The following is a 23,347-nucleotide window of genomic DNA, read 5'->3' as shown; positions in this document are numbered from 1 at the left end:
TGTTCCAGCAGTCATCAAACGCATCCATTTGGAGGACAACCAAAACCTTTCCCAGAGTTTTCTGCCAAAAAGCTTCCCGGGTTTTCTGAAAATGGGTTTTCAGGGGCGTCACGAGAGTGGTTCAGAAAGGGCTTTATCCGTCTGGTCTGTCTGTCAGTAAACACCTGTCTGTCTATCCCCATATTACCCAACTATCAATCTACTGTATCTGTCTATCTGTCTGAAACTGTCTATCTACCTGTCTATTTATCTACCTGTCAAACCGTCTGTATCAGTCTATTTACCTTTTTTTTTTTCCCTCTTACCCCCCTCGCTCCCTTCTTGCCTCCCTCCATCCCTCCAACCATCCCTCCCTGTCTCCCTCCCTCCCCCCTTCCCCTATTCTCTCTCCTTCCATCTCTCCCCCCCCCCCCCCCCGGTGTTTCTTAATGTCTCCGTCTCACTGAGTCCTCCCAGTCCAACAGGTGTGAAAGCAGGTGGATTAATGGGAGCTTATAAAAGCACCAGTAAAACGGCGTTCGTCTGGCGTTGATGTGCCGTTACTTATCACCTATTACCTGCAGCTCTGATGGATTTCCTGATCGGCATCCATTATGGACGCACATCCCTGGGCCCACAACCGTTTTACTACAAGTACAGCCTCACACGCACACACACACACACACACACACACACACACACACACACACACACACACACACACACACACACACACACACACAAGCACACGGATACATACAAACACACGAAACACACAGCTGCACACACACATGCATACAACCCAAACATTCACACACATGGACCAGACGCACAACAGGCAGACACGCACACACACACACTCACGTGAGAGGGAGAGCGGGACACACACATACAAACCCACACACACAGAAATTGCAAATCTGGTATTTGTACCCTTGCCTTCCTTCCAGGCTAATTTGTAGCAGTCATGGACAGAAATGTGTGTGTGTGCGTGTGTGTGTGTGTGTGTGTGTGTGTGTGTGTGTGTGTGTGATCGGCACAGCGACCGCTGGTTGCTAAGGGGATGTTAAAGGGGAACACTCGGCGATGGCGAGGAGGAGGAAGAGAGGAGGTGGAGAAGGAGGGGGGTGGGAGGAGGAGGGGGGGGGGGAGGAGGAGGTGAAGGAGGAGAGGAGGAGGTGAAGGAGGAGAGGTGAGGAGAAGGAGCAGCGATCAGCAAATTACTGGTGACAGCTCATCCAATGAGGAGTTTAAAACCGCTTCCTGCCCTGTCTACACAATACACACACACTCACACACACACACACAAACACACACACACACACAAACCACACAAACACACACATGGATTGACAAACACTCCCAAATACCCAGAGAGATGCACAGACAGAAAAACCAAGACATCTCCACACACACAAACACACACACACACACACACACACACACACACACACACTCCGGGACAGAGACACAAATACGCACGCAGACACACTCACATATTTGCAATCCCATAGCGGCATACACTGACACACATATTCATTGCCACACACGTGCTCACACACACACACACACACACACACACACACACACACACACACACACATTCATTTCTCCGCCACAATGGAAGGGCACAGATTGCCCGGAGAGTGAGCAGGTGGTGTCACTCGTCCAATCACGGTCAATCTTCTTTACACATATCATTCTTCTTCACAGAGTGGGGAGACGAACGGCACTCGCAGAATTCCATCACAGCATCACCTGATGACTCACTGATACGCCATCAGACCACCACCCCCCCACCTCCGAGTCCTCCAGCCTCGGAACATCTACACCGCCGCCGCCGCCGCCACAACCTCCACCACCACCACCACCACCACCACCACCTCCACCACCACCACCACCACCACCACCACCACCACCACCACCTCCACCACCACCACCTCTACCACCACCGTCCCCGCAGACACAAGAGCTGGATCTCCTCTGATCCCAGGATCAGAGGAGAGCCAGAGAGGTGTAGAGGAGTTCAAAGGCAGTGGGGAGGAGATCAGAGGGAGGTGTAGAGCGGTATAGAGGGAGGAGTAGAGGGGAGAGGAGGGGAGAAGAGAGAGGCAGAGGAACAACTTCCTTAATCGTTTGTTTGAATGTGAGCCTTATTACGCCCTGGGGGAAATGTGGGGAAAGATCTGAATGTCCAGACCTGCATGCACGTGTACACGTCCACACACAAGCGCACACACACACACACACACACACACACATATTTCCTCATGCACACAGGCATAAGTATACAAATATAATTGAAGATATATAATATATATTAAAGACAGCAGATGTCAAACTGATACCGATATGTAAACATGTATGATTTAACACACACACACACACACACACACACACTCACCGACACATTCAGACAGAGCGATGTGAACAGTTAAAGCAGCAACAGTAAAACTCAATTCTTTAGTGGCCGTTTTAAAAAGCAGCCAATAGGAAATGTTATCGGCCCAGTGGGCACAGAAAGGTCAGGAGGATGTATGAAATAGTTTGTCTAACTGGCCCCTCCTCCTCCCTCCTCCTCCCCTCCCTCTCCTTCATTTCCTCCTCCTCCCTCCCCCTCCCCTCCTCTCCTCTCCCCCTCCCTCCTCTCCATCTCTCCTCTCCTCCCTCTCCTCTCCTCCCCCCTCTCTCTCCTCCCTCTCCATCTCCATCTCCTCTCTCCTCCCTCTCCTCTCCTCCCCCCCTCTCTCTCCTCCCTCTCCCTCCCCTCTTCTCCTCTCCCCCTCTCTCTCCATCTCCACCTCCTTTCTCCTCCCTCTCCCTCCCCTCCTCTCCTCCCCCCCTCTCTCTCCTCCCTCTCCATCTCCTCTCTCCTCCCTCTCCTCTCCTCCCCCCCTCTCTCTCCTCCCTCTCCCTCCCCTCCTCTCCTCTCCCCCTCCCTCTCCATCTCCATCTCCTCTCTCCTCCCTCTCCTCTCCTCCCCCCCTCTCTCTCCTCCCTCTCCATCTCCATCTCCTCTCTCCTCCCTCTCCTCTCCTCCCCCCCCTCTCTACTCCAGCCCCCTGTTTCCCAGCTAATTCCTTTTCATTGCTTTGCCCTTCTCCCGCGCTGCTCCTAACTACAAGTGACGGTGATGAGATGGAGGCCCCTGGCTCAATGTGTGCCGCAGGCTGCACGCTCTCTCCCTTCCTCTCTCTCCCTCTACTATTCCGCGCTCTATCTCTCTCTCACTCTCTCCTCGTCTCTCTCTCTCTCTCTCTCTCTCGCTCTCGCTCGCTCTCTCTCTCTCTCCTCTTCCCTCCTTTCTCATCTCCTCTGTTTGTTTGTATTTCACTCGCTGGAATCAGGCGATACACTCAGAATGGATGACATCAGCGATAGGGACAGAGAGAGAGAGAGAGAGAGAGAGAGAGAGAGAGAGAGAGTGGGGGGAGAGAGAGAGAGAGAGACAGAGACAGAGACAGAGAGAGAGAGATAATATGGAAAGCCGTTTTAGCTTAAATGGTCTTAGCGTCACTTGGAATTTAATTCTTAGGAATTCAATTAAGTGAAAAATAAAAATAAAGATATCTATGGTTACATTTTTGCTAGTAAGAATTTAATTCTTACTAGTGAGAATGAAAAATAAGGACTTACATGGTAAAATTCTTGCTAAGAATAATTAAATTCATACTAGTTAGAATAAAAACTAAAAATGTCTAATTCTTACTAGTTAGAATAAAAACTAAAAATATAGATGGTTAAATTCTCACTCGTCAGAATTTCTATCTATATTTAATTCTTAGGAGGGAGAATTCAACTCTGCCGAGCGACACTAAGACCATTAAAAGCTAAAAGCGCTCGCATGGGAGAGAGCGAGAGAGAGAGAGAGAGAGAGAGAGAGAGAGAGAGAGAGAGAGAAAGAGAGAGCAAGAGGCAGAGATCGAGAGCGAGAGAGAGAGAGAATGAGAGAGAGCAAAGGAGGCAGAGAAAAAGGATAAAACGACGAGAGAGAGCAATAGAGAGAGAGAGAGAGAGAGAGAGAGAGAGAGAGAGAGAGCGAGAGAAGGGGTGAGAGCGAAGGGAGAGATGGGGTGAGAGAGAAGAGAGAGGGAGGAGGAATAGATATAGAGAGGGACAGAGACCAGAGGGCGTGCGAGGGAGACAGAGAAGGAGAGAGAGAGATAGGAGAGAGGGTTAGTGAGTGAGTGACAGAGAGAGAGAGAGAGGGAGAGAGCGAGCTCCGCTCCAGCCGGAGGGAGTCCTCTGTATCCATAGTGTCTATAGGGTCGGCCAGACTTGGCCTGGCAGCGGTCAGCCAGAAGAACCGCCATGTAAATAATATGCAAATGAGCACCTGGGAGAAGATGAAGGGGCGGAGCCATAGAGCTGAACCCTCACACCAGGAGAGCGCATCCAGGACAGATGTGTGTGTGTGTGTGTGTGTGTGTGTGTGCGTGCGAGTGTGTTCGTCTGCGCACACTTGTGTCTGCACTCATGTGTGTCTGCACACGTGTCTGTGCATGTGTGTGTGTGTGTTTGTGTTTGTGTCTGTCTGCTTATGTGTGTGTACGTGTATGTTTGTGTGTGCGAATGTGTGTGCGTGTGTCTCTGCGCGTGTGCGTGTATGTGTCAAGTGTGTGTGTTTGTTTGTGTGTGGCTGCGCACGGCTGCTTGTGCGCATGTGTGTGTGTGTGTGTGTCTGCCTAAGTCTTTGTATGTGTGTGTCTGTGTGTGCGTATGTGTGTGTGTGTTTGTCTGTGTATGTGTGTGCGTGTGTCTGTGTATGTGTGTGTCTGTGTATGTGTGTGCATGTGTCTGCGTATGTGTGTGTGTGTGTGTGTGTCTGTGTGCGTGGCCATGTGTGTGTGTTGAAGTGTTGACAATATGTGCGCTGTGTCCCTGGCCCTCAGCAGATCTAAACGGACCTAATGGATTTGAAGAGCAGGGCTACGAGCTCCACACCCAGACGACCTTTAATCAGGAGGGCTTTGGAGTGGTGGAGCTCTACTAGGTTCTACTGCTTCTGTCTGCCTCAACCCGCAGAGCAAGGCATCAACCCTGCCAGGGTTAGGAGTTATATTCCCTGTCTGCCTCCACCCGCAGAGCAAGGCATCAACCCTGCCACCATAAGTGGTTCTATGCCCTGTAAACCTCAACCAGAAGAGCAAGGCATCAACCCTGCCAGGGTTAGGAGTTATATTCCCTGTCTGCCTCCACCCGCAGACCAAAGCATCAACCCTGCCAGAGTTAAGGGTTCAATCCCTGTGTACCTCAACCACTAGACCAAGGCATCACCACTTCCAGGGTTAGGGGTTATATTCCCTGGCTGCCTCAACTGGTCGAGCAAGGCACCAACACTTCCAGGGTTAGGGGTTATATTCCCTGTCTACCTCAACTGGTCGAGCAAGGCACCAACACTGCCAGCGTCAGGGGTTTATGTTCCCTGTCTGCCTCTAACAGCAGAGCAAGGCATAATACCTGACAGGGTTAGGGGTTCCATTCCCACTGGGCAAGCTGTGCTGAGAAGCAGGCACTCACAGTGTCGGTATGAAGACACTTCTCTAAACAAGCAGATAAATATCCAGATATGAAACGCGTACAGACGGTTCTGTTTCCAACAGCCGCGATGCTCAGGGATTTGCCTGCAGGATATTTTAAAGAGAGTTGTCTGGGAGAAATTACTTGTGTCTGTCTGTGACGAAAAAGACTAAGGGTGTTTTGTTCGAACACATACGCGCACTCACACAGAAACACAGACGCACACACACACACACACACACACACACACACACACACACACACACACACACACACACACACAGTATGTGACACTGAAAATGTCGGCATGAAGCGATTTAAACAGTTCACTCACTCTCTTGTGTTTGGTATGCGTGGCCCCGTGGCGTAGAACAGTAATGGGTTATATGTGGGGGAGACACTCTGGCTGCTATGCTTAAAGAATTCATATAAAGTTCTGCAACACACAGTCAAACACACTTATTTTTTGCTGCCATTTACGAGCCCTCAATGCACACAAAATGTCAGTCGGGTATTATGCCCCCCCCTCCACCCCCACTGGAACAAATTCCCTGTCACAAACTAAATCATCATTCCCTGGTTCTTTATTTAAATTCAAATTCCGGCTCCCTATCTGAATCTGCGCGCATGTGTGTCTGCGTTTACAAACATGTGTGTGCCTGTGTGTGTAGGTGTGTGTGTGTGTGTGTGTGTGTGTGTGTGTGTGTGTGTGTGTGTGCGTGAACGCATATGTGTGTGAATTAGAGAAAATATAATATAGGTGTGTGCCTGTGTGTGTGTGTGAGCGTGTGTATGTACATATATATATATGAGCACCTGTTTGCATGGACGTGTGTGTGTGTGTGTTTGTGTTTGTGTGCGTTTGTGTGTGTGTGTGTGTGCGTGTGTGTGTGTATGTGTGCGTGTGTCTCTGTGCATTCACACCTGTGTGCGTGCGTATGTGTGTGTATGCATGTGCATGCACAACTGTGTGTGTGTGTGTGTGTGTGTCTCTGTGTATGCACGCCTGTGTGTCTGTGTGTGTGTGTGTGTGTGTGTGTGTGTGTATGTATGTGCATGCACGGACGCCTGTGTGTGTGGGTCTGATGCTGCACGAGTGTTCACATGCATTTTACAGCCTTTCTCTGACCACAGATTCAAGTGCCAACAACAGGCTGAAACCGTTTGACCACATGCAGGATAAACACTAGAATGTCTGTGGTTCCTCACCACCAAGACCCCCCCCCCCCTCCCCTCTGCGGTGGAGTGTCCCCCCACTAGCCAGCCGGAGACATGAGCTTCCAGCGGCTGCATTATTTCTGACCACAAGCTATTAGCGCTGGCTCCAAGGACAGCCCGGGCTGTGGGATTGATTTCCTTAAGCCGAGAGGGTGTGTGGGTGCGTGTGTGCGTGCACATGCTTGTGTGTGCACGTGCGTGCTTGACTTTTATTAACTATTTCGTCATTGGGCCGACGCTTTAATCCAGAGCGACCCTCGGCGAAGCTTTGTTTAACCGCACGTCATTACGGAGCAGGTAGGGGTCAGGGGTCGTCTTGCTCGAGGGGGCCCCACAGCTTGTAGATTGCAGAGTCTGAACCCGCAACCTTTCAGACGGGAGTCAAAGCGCCGCGCGTCAACGCCGCTGCACTTAAAGACTCAAACGTCTCCGCGTCGGCGTGGCAACGCGGATCACAGCCCGGGTCGCGGCGGACATTCGTAATCTCCTTATCAACGTTTAAACCCCTCTGTACATTTAATACTGTTGTTTCAGCTGGTAAATAAATAAGTAATGCATATGCAAACAGCGAGCGGCGATCAGACAAGAGTGTCGGGCGCGGCTCGGCGCTAACGCCTGCGCTGAGCTCCCCCTCTGAAGCTAAACGTTAGCCGCGGTCCGCTTAAGAGCAGACAAGGGGAGAGGAGCCCGGGTCAGGAGGTGGACGCCGCCTCAGCTTAATTACATAAGACGTGGAGCCGATTAGAATAGACCAACGAGGAAGTGTGCGGCGGCGGCGGCGTTAGCTAAGCCCTGCTCCTCTCGAGGTGCAGATCTCTGCGTCAACCGTAATGCCGTTACCAAATGGATTGTGACGCTCGGGGAGGGGTCGTCTAATTTGTAGTTTCCGACGGGTCAGTGGGTCGGAATGTGTTCGTTGGGGAGGTGGTTAGCGGCTAGCACTTAGCAGTTAGCAGTTGGTTACTGGCAGCCAGAAGTTAGCGGCTAGAAGGTAGCAGTTAGTTGCTAGCAGTTAGGGTAGCATTCAGCAGTTAGTTACTAACAGCTAGTGGCTAGCAGTAAGCAGTTAGTTACTAGCAGTTACTTACTAGCATTTAGCGGCTAGCAGTTAGTTACTAGTAGTTAGCGGGTAGCATTCAGCAGTTAGTTACAAGCAGTTAGCGGCTAGCATTAAGCAGGTATTTACTAGCAGTTAGCGGCTAGCAGTTAGCTGTTGGTTACTAGCAGGTAGCAGTAAGTAGCTAGCAGCTAGCAGTTAGTTACAAGCAGTTATCACTTGGAAACATGAAACGTGAAATACGTTTAGCGCTGGTACTACGGACTGCTTACATTTACAGAATAAGTATGTCAAACTAATTCTGTTGGAATCTGTCTACTTTCTGTACAAGTCTTTGCCGCAAAGTGCCGCAACGAATGACTACACTCATGTTGGGTGTATTCATAAGATGAGGGGAAGATTGCAGAGGCTGGCAGCAAATTGTCGGATATGTACCTCTGATGATAATAATACTTTTATTTAGATGGCTCTTTTCAAGATACACTCTACAAAGACATAGAAGGCAAGATTATAAAACTAAAAAACATCAACGTGTAAAGAGTCTCATCAAAGAACGGATTAAAGTTGTACAAACAACGGATAAATCCTAAACCGAGCCCATGTCGGTTGGATAAACGTTGCCTTGTGAGTATATGGTCCTGCTCTAATGCTCAAATGATAACCCCTTGCCTGGCTGGAGGCCTTTACCAACAGTAAGGACTCACACACACGCTGCAGTACCTCCTCCAAGACCAGCGGGGCAGTACAGGCTCCGCCGGGGCTGCGGTTAGCCCCCCCAGAGATCTAGCGCCTGATGAATGTGGGCCAATGTATTGTTAGTGACCGCTTGCTGGCCTTAAAGAGCAGCAGTTAGTTAGTGGAGTTAGTGGAGGAGAGGAGGGACATCTGGCATGATGCAACGCGGCAGAGAGAGAGGAAGCAAATCTTTGGTTGGAATCGGTTGGAAAGAACGAATTAGACTCAAACTTGTTCCCTGAAACGTGTTAGCGTGTTTGGTTCAGTGGTACCTTCGGTTCAACCGAGTGAGGTGTAAGAGCGAGGGGTTTGGCTCCTCTGAGTCTCAGGGTTTTTGATCATAATGGAGGATGTCATCTCTTAGATTGTGCCAAAAAGAAAACGACATAAAAAAACACTAATGGAGTTCGAGGAGGGAAGGAGGAAAAGGGGAGCGTCTGAAACCACACTTCTTAGCATGTGCAAGTAAATAAAAACACACAAACCTGGTTTGTAAAATAAAAACATGTCAGGTCCGGGATCAGCAAAGCGAAAGGAAGAACACATACATTAGCATCTCTACACACACAGCCTTCAATGTGCTTAGCATCCGAACGCACATGTTGTGGCATGTGTGTAGCGTCCAAACGCACACGTCGTAGCATAGTTAGCATGTCAATGCACACGTCGTAGCATAGTTAGCATCTCAATGCACACGTCGTAGCATAGTTAGCATCTCAAAGCCTTCGCCGTAGCATAGTTAGCATCTCAAAGCCTTCGCCGTAGCATAGTTAGCAGCTCAATGCACACGTCGTAGCGTAGTTAGCATCTCAATGCAGAGAGTTGCGTCAGAGTAGAGTTAAACACGACACAACCAGGGCTGTACCTACTATGTATATATATATATGTCTATATATATAGACATATATATATATAAATAAAGATCTATATCTATATCTATGTATGACGTGCTCTTTCCTAATGGTTGATGTGTGGCAGAATGGCAGCCAGAGTGATGTGTATAAGAGCTGTCAGGATCTCTCCATAACAAACACCTCCTGAGCGCTGACAGAATGGAGACAGGGAGAGTCGAGGGGAGGGGGGGGGGGGGGGGGGGAGTCGAAGGGAGGGAGGGAGGAGAGGGAGATAGGGGGAGTCAGAGGGGAGGGAGGGAGGGGGAGGGAGGGAGGGAGGGAGGGGGAGACAGAGGAAGGGAGAGAGGGGGAGACAGGGGAGGAGGGAGGGAGGGAGGGAGGGAGGGAGGGGGAGACAGGGGGAGTCGGAGGGAGGGAGGGAGGGAGGGGGGAGACAGAGGAAGGGAGAGAGTGGGAGACAGGGGAAGAGGGAGGGAGGGAGGGAAGAGGAGCAGCTGTAACCTGCGACCTGATGGTGACCACAACAGATGCTTCTCCTCCAAAGCCTGCGGACCTCCTCCACCTTTCAACACCACACACCACTAATTGGCCTAGACCGCCTTTACCACACACACACACACACACACAAATGAACTGACACACACAGGCACGCAATCACAGACACACGCATACACACAAATAAACTGACATACACACACACACACACACACACACACACAAACATACTGACATACACACAGACACACACACCCACATCCATACACACAAATAAAGTGACACACACACACACGTCCATGCACACTCACACACTCACTGGGTGTTTAGCATCTGCAGAAGGGATTGATGAAGCATTTGAAACATACACTCTTAGTCACCATGCCGCCCTGCCAACACACATAACCTAATACCCCTCTCACACACACACACACACACACACACTACCTAATACCCCTCGCTCACTCACTCTCAAGCCCACACACACACACACACACACATACTACACAACTGAGAAGTGACATTCTTGGGATGAGAAAGTGAAATTAATTGGTTTTCCCTTCTCTGTGTGAGTCCTGCTGCCTGTGTGTGTGTGTGTGCGTGTGTGTGTGTGTGTGTGTGTGTGTGTGTGTGTGTGTGTGTGTGTGTGTGTGGCGCACAGTGACAGGCAGGTTATTTGATAAATCCTGGATGTGAGACAGACACGGGAAACACACAGGGCAAGAGAGGTAGACAGAGAGAGAGAGAGACGGGGAGAGAGAGCGAGCGAGAGAGAGAGAGAGGGAGAGAGAGAGAGAGAGAGAGAGAGAGAACAAGAGAGAGGAGAGGAGAGGAGAGGAGAGGAAAGGAATGGAGAGAGGAAGAGAGAGACAGGGCGAGAGAGGTAGACACAGAGAGAGCGAGAGAGTGAAACAGCGAGAGAGAAACAGCGAGAGTTTCCCATTGTCACCCCATACCTTGTTTCACACAATGCACAATCTATTCGCATACACCCAAAAACACTCACACTAACACACACCCAAAAACACTCACACAGACACAACACACCAACGCACAAAAGTCACAATCAAACCGGCACGCACACCAAAAATACCCACAAACACACACACACACGTGCAAACAACTCACAATTACCCACACTCCCAGAAAAAGCACACAGTCAGTGCACTTAAAGGCAAAACATCAACACAACACAGTGCGCTCGCATTAAGAGCAGGGAGACACAATCAGCCTGATTTGTTGGTTCCCTCACGAGTATCGGAGGAATCCTCAAGGACTAAAAAAATCTACTTTGAATAATCAAGTCAATTATGTCATTCAATCAAGGCCCCAAAAACACAAACATTTATCCCCGTTTGGTTGTTCTGTGTCTCAATGCAAAATCACGGCTTCATTCCTAATGTTTATTTGTTGTTTCCTCTCCAGTGTGTCGGGTTCATTTTAGACTCCATCACCACCACCACCACCCCCACCCAACACCACCACCACCACCACCCGTATCACCACTATCACCACCTCCACTGACCTCATACCCAGCCACCATCACCCCCCCATCACCACCACCACTGTCCTACCCCCCACCAGTCATCACCACCTCCATCATCAACACCAACACCCGCCATGACCGCACCTATCCCCAACCCCTCCCACCAGCCCCCGCCCCCGCCCTTACGGATAACATCCAACCAATCTTCCCATCCTGTAATAAAAGTCGTACTTGTTTCCTCCCCCCATCGAGGCTCCGCCCCTCGAGATGGAGAGTGCGATGACATCACCATACAACAACAACGCCCCCTCCACCAGCCTTCCCCTCCCTCCTCCTCCCCATGGGGGTGGTCCTCGGTGGCGACGGCGAGAGTGCGCCGGCGGGAGCCGGTGCTGATGAGGGAACCACGGCGACGGAGAGCGCGTGCCGGCGGGAGTCGGTGCTGATGAGGGAACCACGGCGACGGCAGACATTGATTTAGCTCAAGGTGAAGAGCTGACGTAGCAGCGAGGGGAGTTGGGGGGGAGTGACCTTGGGCTGATGTGGAGTACGGGGGAGTCGGGGGAGAAGGGGGAGATGGGGGAGGAGGGGGAGACGGCTCTCGGCTCGGCAGGGGGGCCTAATGTGTGAAACGCCGCCACCAAATCAAAGATTGTAAATTGGGGTCGGCCTGTGTGTGTGTGTGTGTGTGTGTTTGTGTGTGTGTGTGTGTGTGTATGTATGTGTTTGTGTGTTTGTGTGTGTGTATGTGTTTGTGTGTTTGAGTGTGTGTGTGTGTGTGAGAGAGAGAGAGAGAGAAAGAGAGAGAGAGTTCTTGAGTGTGTTTATGCATGCATTTCTCTGGCGGGTGTGTAACTGATTGTGTGTGTGTTTCCATGCATGTGGCAGTGTGCTTGCAACACAGGTGTGTGTGTGTGTGTGTGTGTGTTTGTGTTCATGCTCTGAGGATCACGTGCACCAGTCTGCCAGGACCTACTGGTCAAGAGACCAGCATGAGGGCAAACCAGTTCACAACCAGTCCAAATCAGTTCAGCACCAGTTCAACACCAGTCCAACTCAGTTCAGCATCAGTTCAAAACCAGCCAAATACAGTTCAAAAACAGTTCCAACCAGTCCAAAACAAGTCCAAAACCAGTTCAACACATCCCACCATCCCAGCGCTGGGATATCCGCGACCAGCAGCAGAGAAGGAGCCGTGGAGCTTACCTTCCCAAACTGTTCAAAGTACTGCTTCACATCCTCCACCACCGTGTTGGCTGACAGACCCCCCACGAAAATCTTCTTTGTTCTCGTCACCATCTGCAGAAGAGGGAGGGAGAGAGAGAGAGAGAGAGAGAGAGAGAGAGAGAGAGAGAGAGAGAGAGAGAGAGAGAGAGAGAGAGAGAGAGAGAGAGAGAGAGAGAGAGAGAGAGAGAGACATTGGTGAGGAGGCCTCAAGACGTCATGCGTATTACATTTAATGTCTCACCGCCGAGTCTTCTGGGTAACGCAACCTGCGAAGGGGGGATGGAACAGAACAGCCGCGGGGGAAGGAAGGAGCGAGGGGGGGAGCTGGGAGCGAGGAGGACAGCGAGGGGGAGAGGGGGGAGAGGAGGAGAGCGAGGGGGAGAGGCGGGAGAGTGAAAATGAGAATGGGGCCTGTCAATAGTGCGGTGATGAGGTTGAATTGTGTTTCTGCCGGCTCTCAGCGCAGCGGTTCACACGTCTGGGCCGCCCGCCTCTCCCCACGCCGAGAAGAGGCCCCGAGAAGGAGGGTTGTGATAAAATAATGTATTCTTAGAGAACGCCAGATAGATCCCATTTGCACGTCACATCTCCCCCCCCCCCCCCCCCCCCCCTGCCTCCCGTGTATCGTGATTCTAAATCGTGCCAAAACACCACATCTGTGATCTGATGTTGTTGTTGAGAGGAGGGAGAGGGATTATCGTTCATCACCTTTTAAAAAAAACAACTTAGACAGCCATCGTCGTCTACTTGATATTCATATTCTGCACCCGGAGTCGCTCAACAATTAAACACAATAAGAGAATTCATTTGGGGACTTTTGAGTTTAGCGAGCTCCGTGAGATGGAATCACATCACATAAACGACTCATTTGGTTCCAAACAGCAGGAATATTAGGGATTATTACCCTCGGTAAAGAGTGTCTTCAGAGCGGAGAGGCGCACGTGCTATTTTTAGAACGCCAATAACTCGCGCCGGGAAATACAGCCGGCATACGTTAAGCAGACGCCCGCGACGGATTCCCCGTCAATATCCAAAAACAAAAACCACGGGAAGCGGGGAATAATCACAAAGTATGAGAGCTAATATTTTAAATAGAATGTGGAGACAGCCAGCAGTATTTGTAGTTTGAAGCCATTAAAAACTAAAAGCTGAAGACTTGGTGGAAAAGTAGAATCAGTCAAAAAAAAAAAGACTGAACCAATGAACCAAAAAACCAACTAAACAAATGCGACGTCTGGAAATTAATTTCTAACCGACACATCCTCCCCCTCTCGCTCCGGATAAACTCAGAATAACGCTCGCTAGAACGCTGTTGAGTTCGCAATGAACAATAAAATGTTTGTTGATGATTACCGAGGAAGTCCTGCTTTGATTTATGAGTTTATACCGGAGCGTCTGTGAGATGTTAGAATGCGAACGTTTATTAAACTACACCCTTCAATTGATTTTTCCTTATCACACAGGAAGCCGCGGATACGATGCTCGCAGCGCTAAATAAATCACGTCTCCCATGAGTTTTGTCGCAAAGAAAGATGAAACTATGAGGGGGGTTAGAAGGATGCGCACATCGTCGTGTGAACAGTGTTCGTCTGCTGGGTTTAATCCATCGGACCCACCGTTGCTTTGACAACCGCTACCACTTTGCAAAATCACACATGAATATGAATACTAATACTCACAGTTCTTTAACTAATCATATGAATACTACTAATACAGATATTTATACTCTAAATAATAATAATAATAATAATATGAATACTAATACTCATCATAGTACATTTATGATCAGAACAATAATAATATGTATACTGATACTCAATAATAACAATCATACTACACCAATAACTCTAATGACACCCGGTCTAACTCGAATACTGGAATCTAGCATTTGAAAAGACATCTGGATGTGTACTTCTGTTGTAAAAACTCTGCAAAATAATAAGGGTAATATAACAATAAATACTACAACCACTGGAATAAGGCACCAACTCTTTAGTTTAGTCAGAGCAGCGCAGAACCTCTAAACACTGTCCTCGCCTGTGTCCTTGTTTAGACCGGCCCCTCCATGATAAACAGTACATCAACCGTCCCCAAATACCTGAAATTACTCTACATTAGCTGAGCAACATAAAACACCATTAACGCCACTTATCAACAGTGTGCAGGGGTCTCCGGTTTGTGGTTCTGACTCAACTTAATCGTCTGCCGGCATCAATCGTAGGTCCGGGATTTTGTTGTTTTAAATGAATTGATTTATTTGGTGTTTTTCTTGGACGTGAACCCATCACATCTGGCCGAGGAGGGGTCGGACCCGGGCGGGGAAACGACCAGCTGTGCGGCGGCCTCTCTCTCTCTCTCTCTCTGACTCTGTATTTCTCTCTCTCTCTCTCTCTGACTCTCTCTGACTCTCTCTCTCTCTCTCTCTCTCTCTGACTCTGTATTTCTCTCTCTCTCTCTCTCTGACTCTCTCTGACTCTCTCTCTCTCTCTCTCTCTCTCTCTCTCTCTGACTCTCTCTCTCTCTCTCTCTCTCTCTCTCTCTCTCTCTCTCTCTCTCTCTCTCTTAGCCGCGGGGGGTTATCACAGCCACCAGCATCAGGCCACAGCGCGGCTGACAGCTGCTGATAAAAGCGGGCGTGTGAGTATTTATTAACATCACTCACGTTTATCACCGCCCATCTAGTCAGGACACCAGTCGATTCCTCATCTCCTATCAGCTGTGTCTCCTTCCCTCCCTCCCTCCCTTCTGGCCGCCTTTCTTCCTTTCTGTCTTTTTTTCGGCATCTTTCAGTCCCTGCTCCTTCCAGCCTTTCTCTCCCTCACTCCCATTAGTTATTTCCCCCTCCCTCCCTTCCTCCTCTTATCCTGTCTTCCTCTCCCTCTTCCTCTGTCCTTACGTCTTCATTTCATTCATTCCTCATCCTTCTCTCTTTCTATCTCTTTAGCCTTTTTCTGCCCGTCTCCGCTTCATCGAGCTGTTCATGCTTTCTCCCTATTTCTCTCCCTTCCTCTCTCTCTCTCTCTCTCTCCTTCTCCTCCCTCCCTCTCTCTCCCTCTCTCCCCCTATTTTTCCATCTCTATCACTGCTTCTCTCTTACCAAACGTGTTCCATCAATTTGTTCTTTCTCCCCCCCCTCCCCTCTCTCCCCCCTCCCCTCTCTCCCCCTCTCTCCCCCTGACGCCCCCTCTCCCCCAGTGCTGTCCTGTCCATATCCCGCGCGCCCCCGGCCCCGCACCGTCGTCTTTATGCTTTGTGACACGGCTGCCCAGATGGCTGATGGGATATCCCCGCTCCCTGCGACAACGCAATTACTTTCCCTATTTTTCCTCCGCCGCTGACAGCCGACATTAGGAGGCCGTGGCTAAAAAATGTGTCCCTCTCTAATGGCCGCCGTGTGCGGGGGGCGTGGGGGGCCCGCAGCACGCCGCTGGGGGGCCGGTGGAATGGGGGGGTGAGGGGGGGATTCCGGTGAGGGTCTTGCGTCATGGGGGGCGCCGGGCGTTGAGGGTCCGACCCGTACCGCGACCGGATCGATGCGCTCGCGGGCTCTCGGTGGTTTTTCATTTTCGCGTTTTTATTTTTTTTTTGTGACGGCAATTACTTCAAAGATTCATTGTTGTAATAATAAAACGTGTGTTTTTTTTTAAGGCGGTAATGAAATAACAACAGATGGAAACGGCGGCGATGGGCTGATACGCGGCGTCGGGGAGTGTTTGTTGTGATACCGTGCTTTTAGATCCACTTTGTAAACGCGCGTCGTCCCTCCTCTTTCTATTCAAGCTAACGTTTAAAAAGGGAGTGAAAAACTCAACTGATTCGACTTTTTTTCATTAACCTCATTTTGGAAATGTGTCTGTTTAGGCACAAACACGAAAGAGATAGTAAGGTTGCGTGCGGGTGTGTGTGCGTACGTATGCGTGTGTTTGTGCGGGTGAGTGCGTTTGCGTGTGGGTGTGTTAGTGTGTGTGCCTGTGTGCACGTCCGTGTGTATATGTACTAGCTGTGTGTTAGTGTGTGTGTACGTGCGAGTATTTCAGAGGGAGAGAGCTACAGAGAGTGCTAATGTGTTTTCGTACCCTTGCACTAAGATGCAGGGGTACTCCATTTGTCTGCTGGTAAAAACCATAAATCCTATGGCAGAGCACGCATGCAATAGCACCTAAAAAAGCACATTAAACAACCCTACATTTAAATAGCAGGAATGGTACAACTTTTAGCAGAAGTATTTTTAACAGAATGAAGCACTCACCGCTCTTATCTTACAATACGACAAATGAAGTTGCGCGCGTCTCTTAATGCCGAAAATGGCCAGCATAAAGTTTTAATTAATTTCCGTTCTCATTAGTTTTGTTTTTAATGTGCCGTTTATGCCCTTGTGCAAATGCAGTTTACCCAAATTTTGTTGATGTATACTTATAAATGTATTTGGATATTTGTTCATTTTATTTTAACATTTTTGTTAAGCGAAGTGGAACTCTGTTACAAACAAAACAAACAACCACTAAAACTTTACAGAATACAGATCCCCCTAAAAACAGGCCGTGTATAATTGATCAACTTATTGTTACGTGTGTGTAATACACCCATCTAGTTAGTATTAAAACTCCTTCGGTTTTAATACTAATATTCCGAACAAAATAACCTGGGGTTTTCCCAGCATGCCTTGCTGCAGCGATACAGAAAGCCATCAGCGCTAATCAAAGCCCCTCTCCAGATTCCCATTGTGCCGGCCTGTTTCAAGCGTGGCCGCGGCCCCGGTTCCCATTCTGCTTCCCGAACAACAGCACTGAGGAAGCGGGCTGTTCGTCCCCGTCTAACACCTGTGACGCCCACCAAATTACCCCGGCCCGCCGCGCTTTACCGGCTCATTTCAGGGGGAACGGTAGCCGCGGTAGCCGAGGAGAATCAGCATAGCACCAGGAGCTATATAGCATGGCCGCGGCGCCCAGGTGGTAATTACATTCAGTGGACCTTATCTGCTAACGCTTACGCTAATGCTAATTCTGTCCTCAGAACTCCGGAGATTGGCACGATTCCATCTGTGAGACGACAGCGAGCTCGCGCACACACACACACACACACACACACACACACACACACACACAGACACACACACGTGCTAGCGCGCACACACGCACACATGCGCAAACACACACACACACACACACACACACACACGACCGACACACTCATGAGCACACACACACACACACACACACGCACGCGAACACACACGCACACACACACACGCACACTAAAATAGCTTTGGCCAGTGTGAGCAACGTGACTAATCTCAGAGTAACACCCCAGATGTGGCCACAGGAGGCAACCGGTGATATTCAGTGTGGATTCATCTGTGCTGAGCGTGTTTAAACATCTTCAAAATGCCCATGTTAAGCACTCTGGTGCCCGCTGTTGATGAGGAAATACACACGCCCGAGGATAGATGTGTGTGTGTGTGCGTGCGTGCGTGTGTGTGCGTTTGCGAGCGTGCATGTGTGCGTGTTAGCCCAGTCGCTGCCAGCCCGGCCCCATACACCATAAGACGTGTACATCATGGGTTTGTTCTAGCGCTATACACCATAAGACGTGCACATCATGAGTTTTGTTTTAGCGCTCCTGAAGCAAACAGCGCTGGTTGACTCAGCAGCGCAGGATTACGGTTTGAATGTTGAACATAAGAGGGGCTAGGGTTAGACAGCGGCTTGGCCCCCAGGCACTCAGCCAGGTGGAGGTTAACCCACGATGGAGGAGAGAGAGAGAGAGAGAGAGAGAGAGAAAGGGATAGATGGAGAGAGGGAGAGGGGGATGGATGGAGAGAGTTGATGAGAGATGGACACAGAGAGAGAGAGAGAGACACAGTGAGTCACACAGAACCAGACAAAGCACAGAGAGAGGGAAATAGAGTTGATGAGGAGACAGTCACAGAAAGAGAGAGACAGTGAGTCAGACAGAATCAGACAAAGCAGAGAGAGAGAGAGAGAGAGAGCGAGAGAGAGAGACAGAGAGAGAGAGAGAGAGAGAGCGGTATGCAGAGGGGCTGTGTGAGCGAGGGAGAGTGAGGTAACGTGTACTGTATTATGGTAACGGAACCCTCCATTACACCTGCACAGCTCGTCTAAAAATAATCAGAGAGCCAAGGAATCAACGTCTCCGTTCTCCACTACAGTCCTGATTACCACCACATGCACCGCCCACGCAGAGAGAGAGGGGAGGGAGGGGAGAGGGAGGTAGAGAGAGAGGGGGAGAGAGAGGTGAGGGGGGAGAGAGGGAGGAGAGAGGGGGGGAGGGAGGGGAGAGAGAGAGACGAGGAAGAGAGAGAGGGGAGGGAGGAGAGAGGGAGGAAGAGAGAGAGGGGGAGAGAGAGGTGAGGGGGGAGAGAGGGAGGAGAGAGGGGGGGAGGGAGGGGAGAGAGAGAGACGAGGAAGAGAGAGAGGGAGGGAGGAGAGAGAGGGGATAGAGGGTATGGGGGAGAAAGAAAGGAAGAGGGGAGAGAGAAGGAGATGGAGAGAAAGGGGGAGAATCGCAGAGAGAGCAACAAGGGAATAGAAAAGAGGAGAGGGAGGGAGGGGAGATGGGGGGGAGAGAGAGGGGGAGATTGAGGGAAAGGGGGAGAGAAACCGACAGAGTTCCAGACAAAAAAAAACATTTGATATAGACGTCACAAAAAAAAAAGCATCACAGCTGTTAGCCTCTTGTTATTGTCAAGATAAACCACACAACTCTGAGTGAAACAGGAAGTTAAGATGAAGCTGACTCAAAAATGGACCAATCGCAAGATATCAGACCAGTCCCAGCCTCAGGATCAGCTAGGATGCAGTGTGCAGAGGGAGGGATTTCCTTTTGAATCGGCCAATCAGCTGAGACTTGTCATACTATCTGTTGCCAGGTAACATTCAGGGTCACATTCATTCATTAAATTAGGCTGTGTTAAACCTAATCAATATGAATGATCATATTCAATTAGGCTGTGATAAACCTAATCAGATGAGTGAATATATGCTTGTTTGCCAACGCTTTGCCAAAGTTTGCATTCTTAAATCACACCTGCACAGGTAAAAAAAAATAATTTAGATGTTTTATATATGTATATAAATATATGCAAATAAACATTTGTTTGATAATCTACCCAATTTTTGAGTAAATCTTACAGATTACCAAGCATAATGACTAAATACTTTAATTATTAATCGGTGCTCAATTATTAGTTATTCATCACATAATTGATTATAATGAGTTGTGCTCATGAACTTGTGCCCATGCCAACAGAAAATATGTCAGAAAACAAATGTATTATGAATTAATGTTTTATAAATTATTTAGTCAACAATAATTGTGCGTTTCATTCCAACAGGGCCAATAGTGTCACAATAAGACACACATTTACTGTAGCAATTAGAAAATGTTCATGAAACATGTCTTCATTCTGGGGGTCAATTTATTAAAAATGTATGTCAATATATAATCAACATGTAATGTCTGCTGTTGTTTCAGTTTTTATACAGCGGATCTAAAAGCACAATATACATTCCATAGCAATGGTTTTATATCGACTGATCCTCTGTCCTCCCGCTGAACATCACAACTTCTGAACACATTCGTTCAATATAATATTGAGAAGAATAATATAGCACACACAGATTCACACACACACACACACACACACACACACACACACACGGCCAGATGAATGAAGACCAACCACCAAGAACCCTAACCCTTAAAGCTCCACTTCCTGTCTGAGCAGGAAGTCTGCTTTCATGGTCCGTGCTAGTGATGCAGGATGTCATCACTGGCTGAGGCAGCGCTACTCAGAGCATCTGGCTTCGCAGCGCAGCCTGATCAAAGGCCTAACGCACACACGGGCACGCACACACACACGCATGCACATATACACACACAAATATACACACACACACACAAACACACACACACACATATATTTGCACGTCCAGATACACACACACACACGTGCTCACAGACACGCACACAGAAACGAATACTCACATACCCACACACACATGACCCATACAAATACACACACACACACACAAACACACATACCAAACACACTCACACACACACACACACACACACACACATATTTGCACGTGCAGATAGACAAACACACACACACATACACACACAGACGCAGGCGTGTGTAGCGAGGCGGGTTCCTCACAGCCAGCCCGAGTAAACAGAGGAGGATGCATCAGCACATTACCATGACTGCAGCTGACTCACAAAGGCACCCAGGAACACAATGAACTACAAAACCCACGATACAGTCAGCCTGTCTGAAGGGGAGGGAGTCCCCACAGCACAGAGATGAGAGAGAGGGAGGGGGAGGGAGGGAGGGGGAGGAGAGAGAGGGAGGGGGAGGGAGGTAGGGGGAAGGAGGGACGGAGGGGGAGGAGGAGAGAGAGGGAGGGGGAGGGAGAGGGAGGGAGGAGGGGGAGGAGGGGGAGGAGGAGAGAGAGGGAAGGGGAGGGGGGAGGGGGAGGGAGAGAGAGGGGGAGGGAGAGGGAGGGAGGGAGGGGAGGGAGGGGAGGGAGAGGGAGGAGGAGAGAGAGAGGGGGAGGGAGGGAGGGGGAGGGAGAGGGAGGAGGGGAGGAGGAGAGAGAGGGAGGGGAGGGAGGAGGGAGAGGGAGAGGGAGGGGGAGGGAGAGGGAGGGGGAGAGAGAGAGGAAGAGTGAGACAGAAACAGACAGGGCTAGTTTGAGAGAGAGGAAGAGAAGATAGTAAAGAGAAGACAGGGCGAGAGCGAGAGAGAGAGACGGAGAGTGAGATAGAGGCAGAGTCAGAGAGGACGGGGGGGAGACGAGACAAGACAGAGAGTGAAGAGAGTGAGCGAGAGGGAGGGTGAAAGTAAGCAGGATTAACCGATCAGTAAGAAGAAAAGAGCAGAGGGAGGACAGATTAGCGTAGCCGCCGTCTTTGTCTGCTAGCGCCGGCGACAGAGCGCTAGGATAAGAGGAGCTAGCGGTTGTGCGCACCGCCGCCGTCCCGAGCTAGGGCCTTTTAAAGAGCGGGCCCCTCCACGCTATGCTGTGCATAAATAGACCCGTAATTGCTTATTACAATACAATTAGGAGCAGAGGAGATGAGAGCAGCGGAGACGCTCTAGCGCAAATGTGGAGTGACAGTCAGACAGACTCAGAGACCAGGGATTAGGGCGATCGAGTTCTCCTCCGGACAAGAGAGAGAGAGGGAGGGAGGGAGGAGAGGAGAGGAGGGAGAGATAGAAGGGAGAGAGAGAGCGATAAGGGAAGGAGGGAGGGGGAGAGAGCAAGGGAGATGGAGAGGTGTCGAAAGGAAGGATGGGAGAGAGAGGAAGGAGAGAGGTAGAGAGAGGAAGGGAGAGAGCTAAAGAGAGTCAGGAGAGGATGGGAGAGAAAGAAGAAGAGAGAGAGGAAGGAGAGAGGTGGAGAGGGAGTAGGGAGAGGAAGGGGGAGAGGTAGAGAAAAAGGTAGGAGAGAGTAAGGAGAGAGGAAGGGAGAGGGCTAGAAATAGTAAGGAGAGGATGGGAGAGAAAACAAGGAGAGAGAGGAAGGAGAGAGAGGTGGAGGGAGAGTAAGGAGAGAGGAAGGGGGAGAGGTAGAGAGTGGTAGAGATGTTAGGAAAGAGGTAGAGAGAAAGGTAGGAGAGAGGAAGGGAGAGAGGTAGAGAGGGAGGAAGAGAGAGAGAGGCAGAGAGAAAGGTAGGGAGAGAGGAAGGGAGAGAGCACGAGTCATGCCCAATGATCCCTCTGGCTACAGCTTAAGTCCTCCTGTGTTCTGTGTTTCTCCTGAGCGCCTCTGAAACGTGATTGTCCATCACTCCCACATGAAGCAGCCCCCCTCTAACGAAGCCCTCCACCACCGGCCATCGCCACGGAAACCGCCCCGCGCGGCCCGGAAAAGGCCCGCGATTGGCCGGCCGGAAAAGCCACACCAACAATCAGGCGTCCGGTTAGCGCTGATGAGCTCCCTGCCCTCGCCTCCGCCCACCCTCTCTGAGACGGGCGAGCTGAGGGCCGAGGCCGAGGGCAGGGGGCCGAGGGCCGAGGGCCGAGGGCAGGGGGCTGCCGCTCAGGGCTGATTACAGCACCGTTGGGGGGGGGCACGAGCGTGGCCGCGGCTATGACGCAGGCAGAACGCAGGCAGAACACATTGCAGAACGCATGCACTGCATGCGTTCTGCAATGTGTTCTGCCTGCGTTCCGCCTACTTTCTGCCTGCTTTTTGCCTGAGTCCTACATGTGTTCTGCCTGCTTTCTGCCTGGGTTCTACATGTGTTCTGCCTGCTTTCTGCCTGGGTTCTACATGTGTTCCGCCTGCTCTCTGCCTCGCCATGTGGAACACAGGCAGCACAGGCGGAGCATCGCATTATGCCAGCTTTACAAAGCCAAATATATGACAAAAGGAAAGAAAAACACTACGCACACACACACACGCACAGACACACACACACACAAACACACACGTGCACACACACGCACACAGTCGTGAAAGTGCTCTTAAGAACTTAAGTCTAAAATATGAATATTATGCTAATGAGGGGCTTGCTCACAGGCAAATCGGGAACACTTGAGCAGTAAAGTTGCGAGCGGTTTTCCGGTGTTATTTCTAGGAAGGCGACGCCGTCTGCACGCCACCACGGGCCCGGAGACGCCGCGCAAACACCGTCCCCGCACGCCACCGCGGTTAGGGGGCGTAGCGAGGAATAAATCCTGCCCCTGATGCGGTGGAGTCGTGGTAAGGGAGAACACCACCAGCACCACCCAATGTAATCCTC

General features: G+C 50.2%; 1 protein-coding gene across 1 annotated transcript in view; it reads right to left on the bottom strand.

The window, feature by feature from the left end:
• Positions 1 to 23,347, bottom strand: part of LOC307077553 (RNA-binding protein Musashi homolog 2-like) — a 138,739-nt gene that overhangs the window by 45,667 nt on the left and 69,725 nt on the right. Inside the window, exon 6 of the mRNA XM_079738981.1 lies at positions 12,551 to 12,643. Within this exon, the coding sequence (XP_079595107.1) occupies positions 12,551 to 12,643 (93 nt within the window). The remainder of the gene's footprint in view (positions 1 to 12,550; positions 12,644 to 23,347) is intronic.

This window comes from Pollachius pollachius (assembly GCF_949987615.1).
Source record: "Pollachius pollachius genome assembly, chromosome: 6".
In the NCBI taxonomy this organism is placed as follows: domain Eukaryota; kingdom Metazoa; phylum Chordata; class Actinopteri; order Gadiformes; family Gadidae; genus Pollachius; species Pollachius pollachius.
The sequence above is the reverse complement of the archived record's forward strand: the minus strand, read 5'-3'. Positions and strand labels throughout refer to the sequence as shown.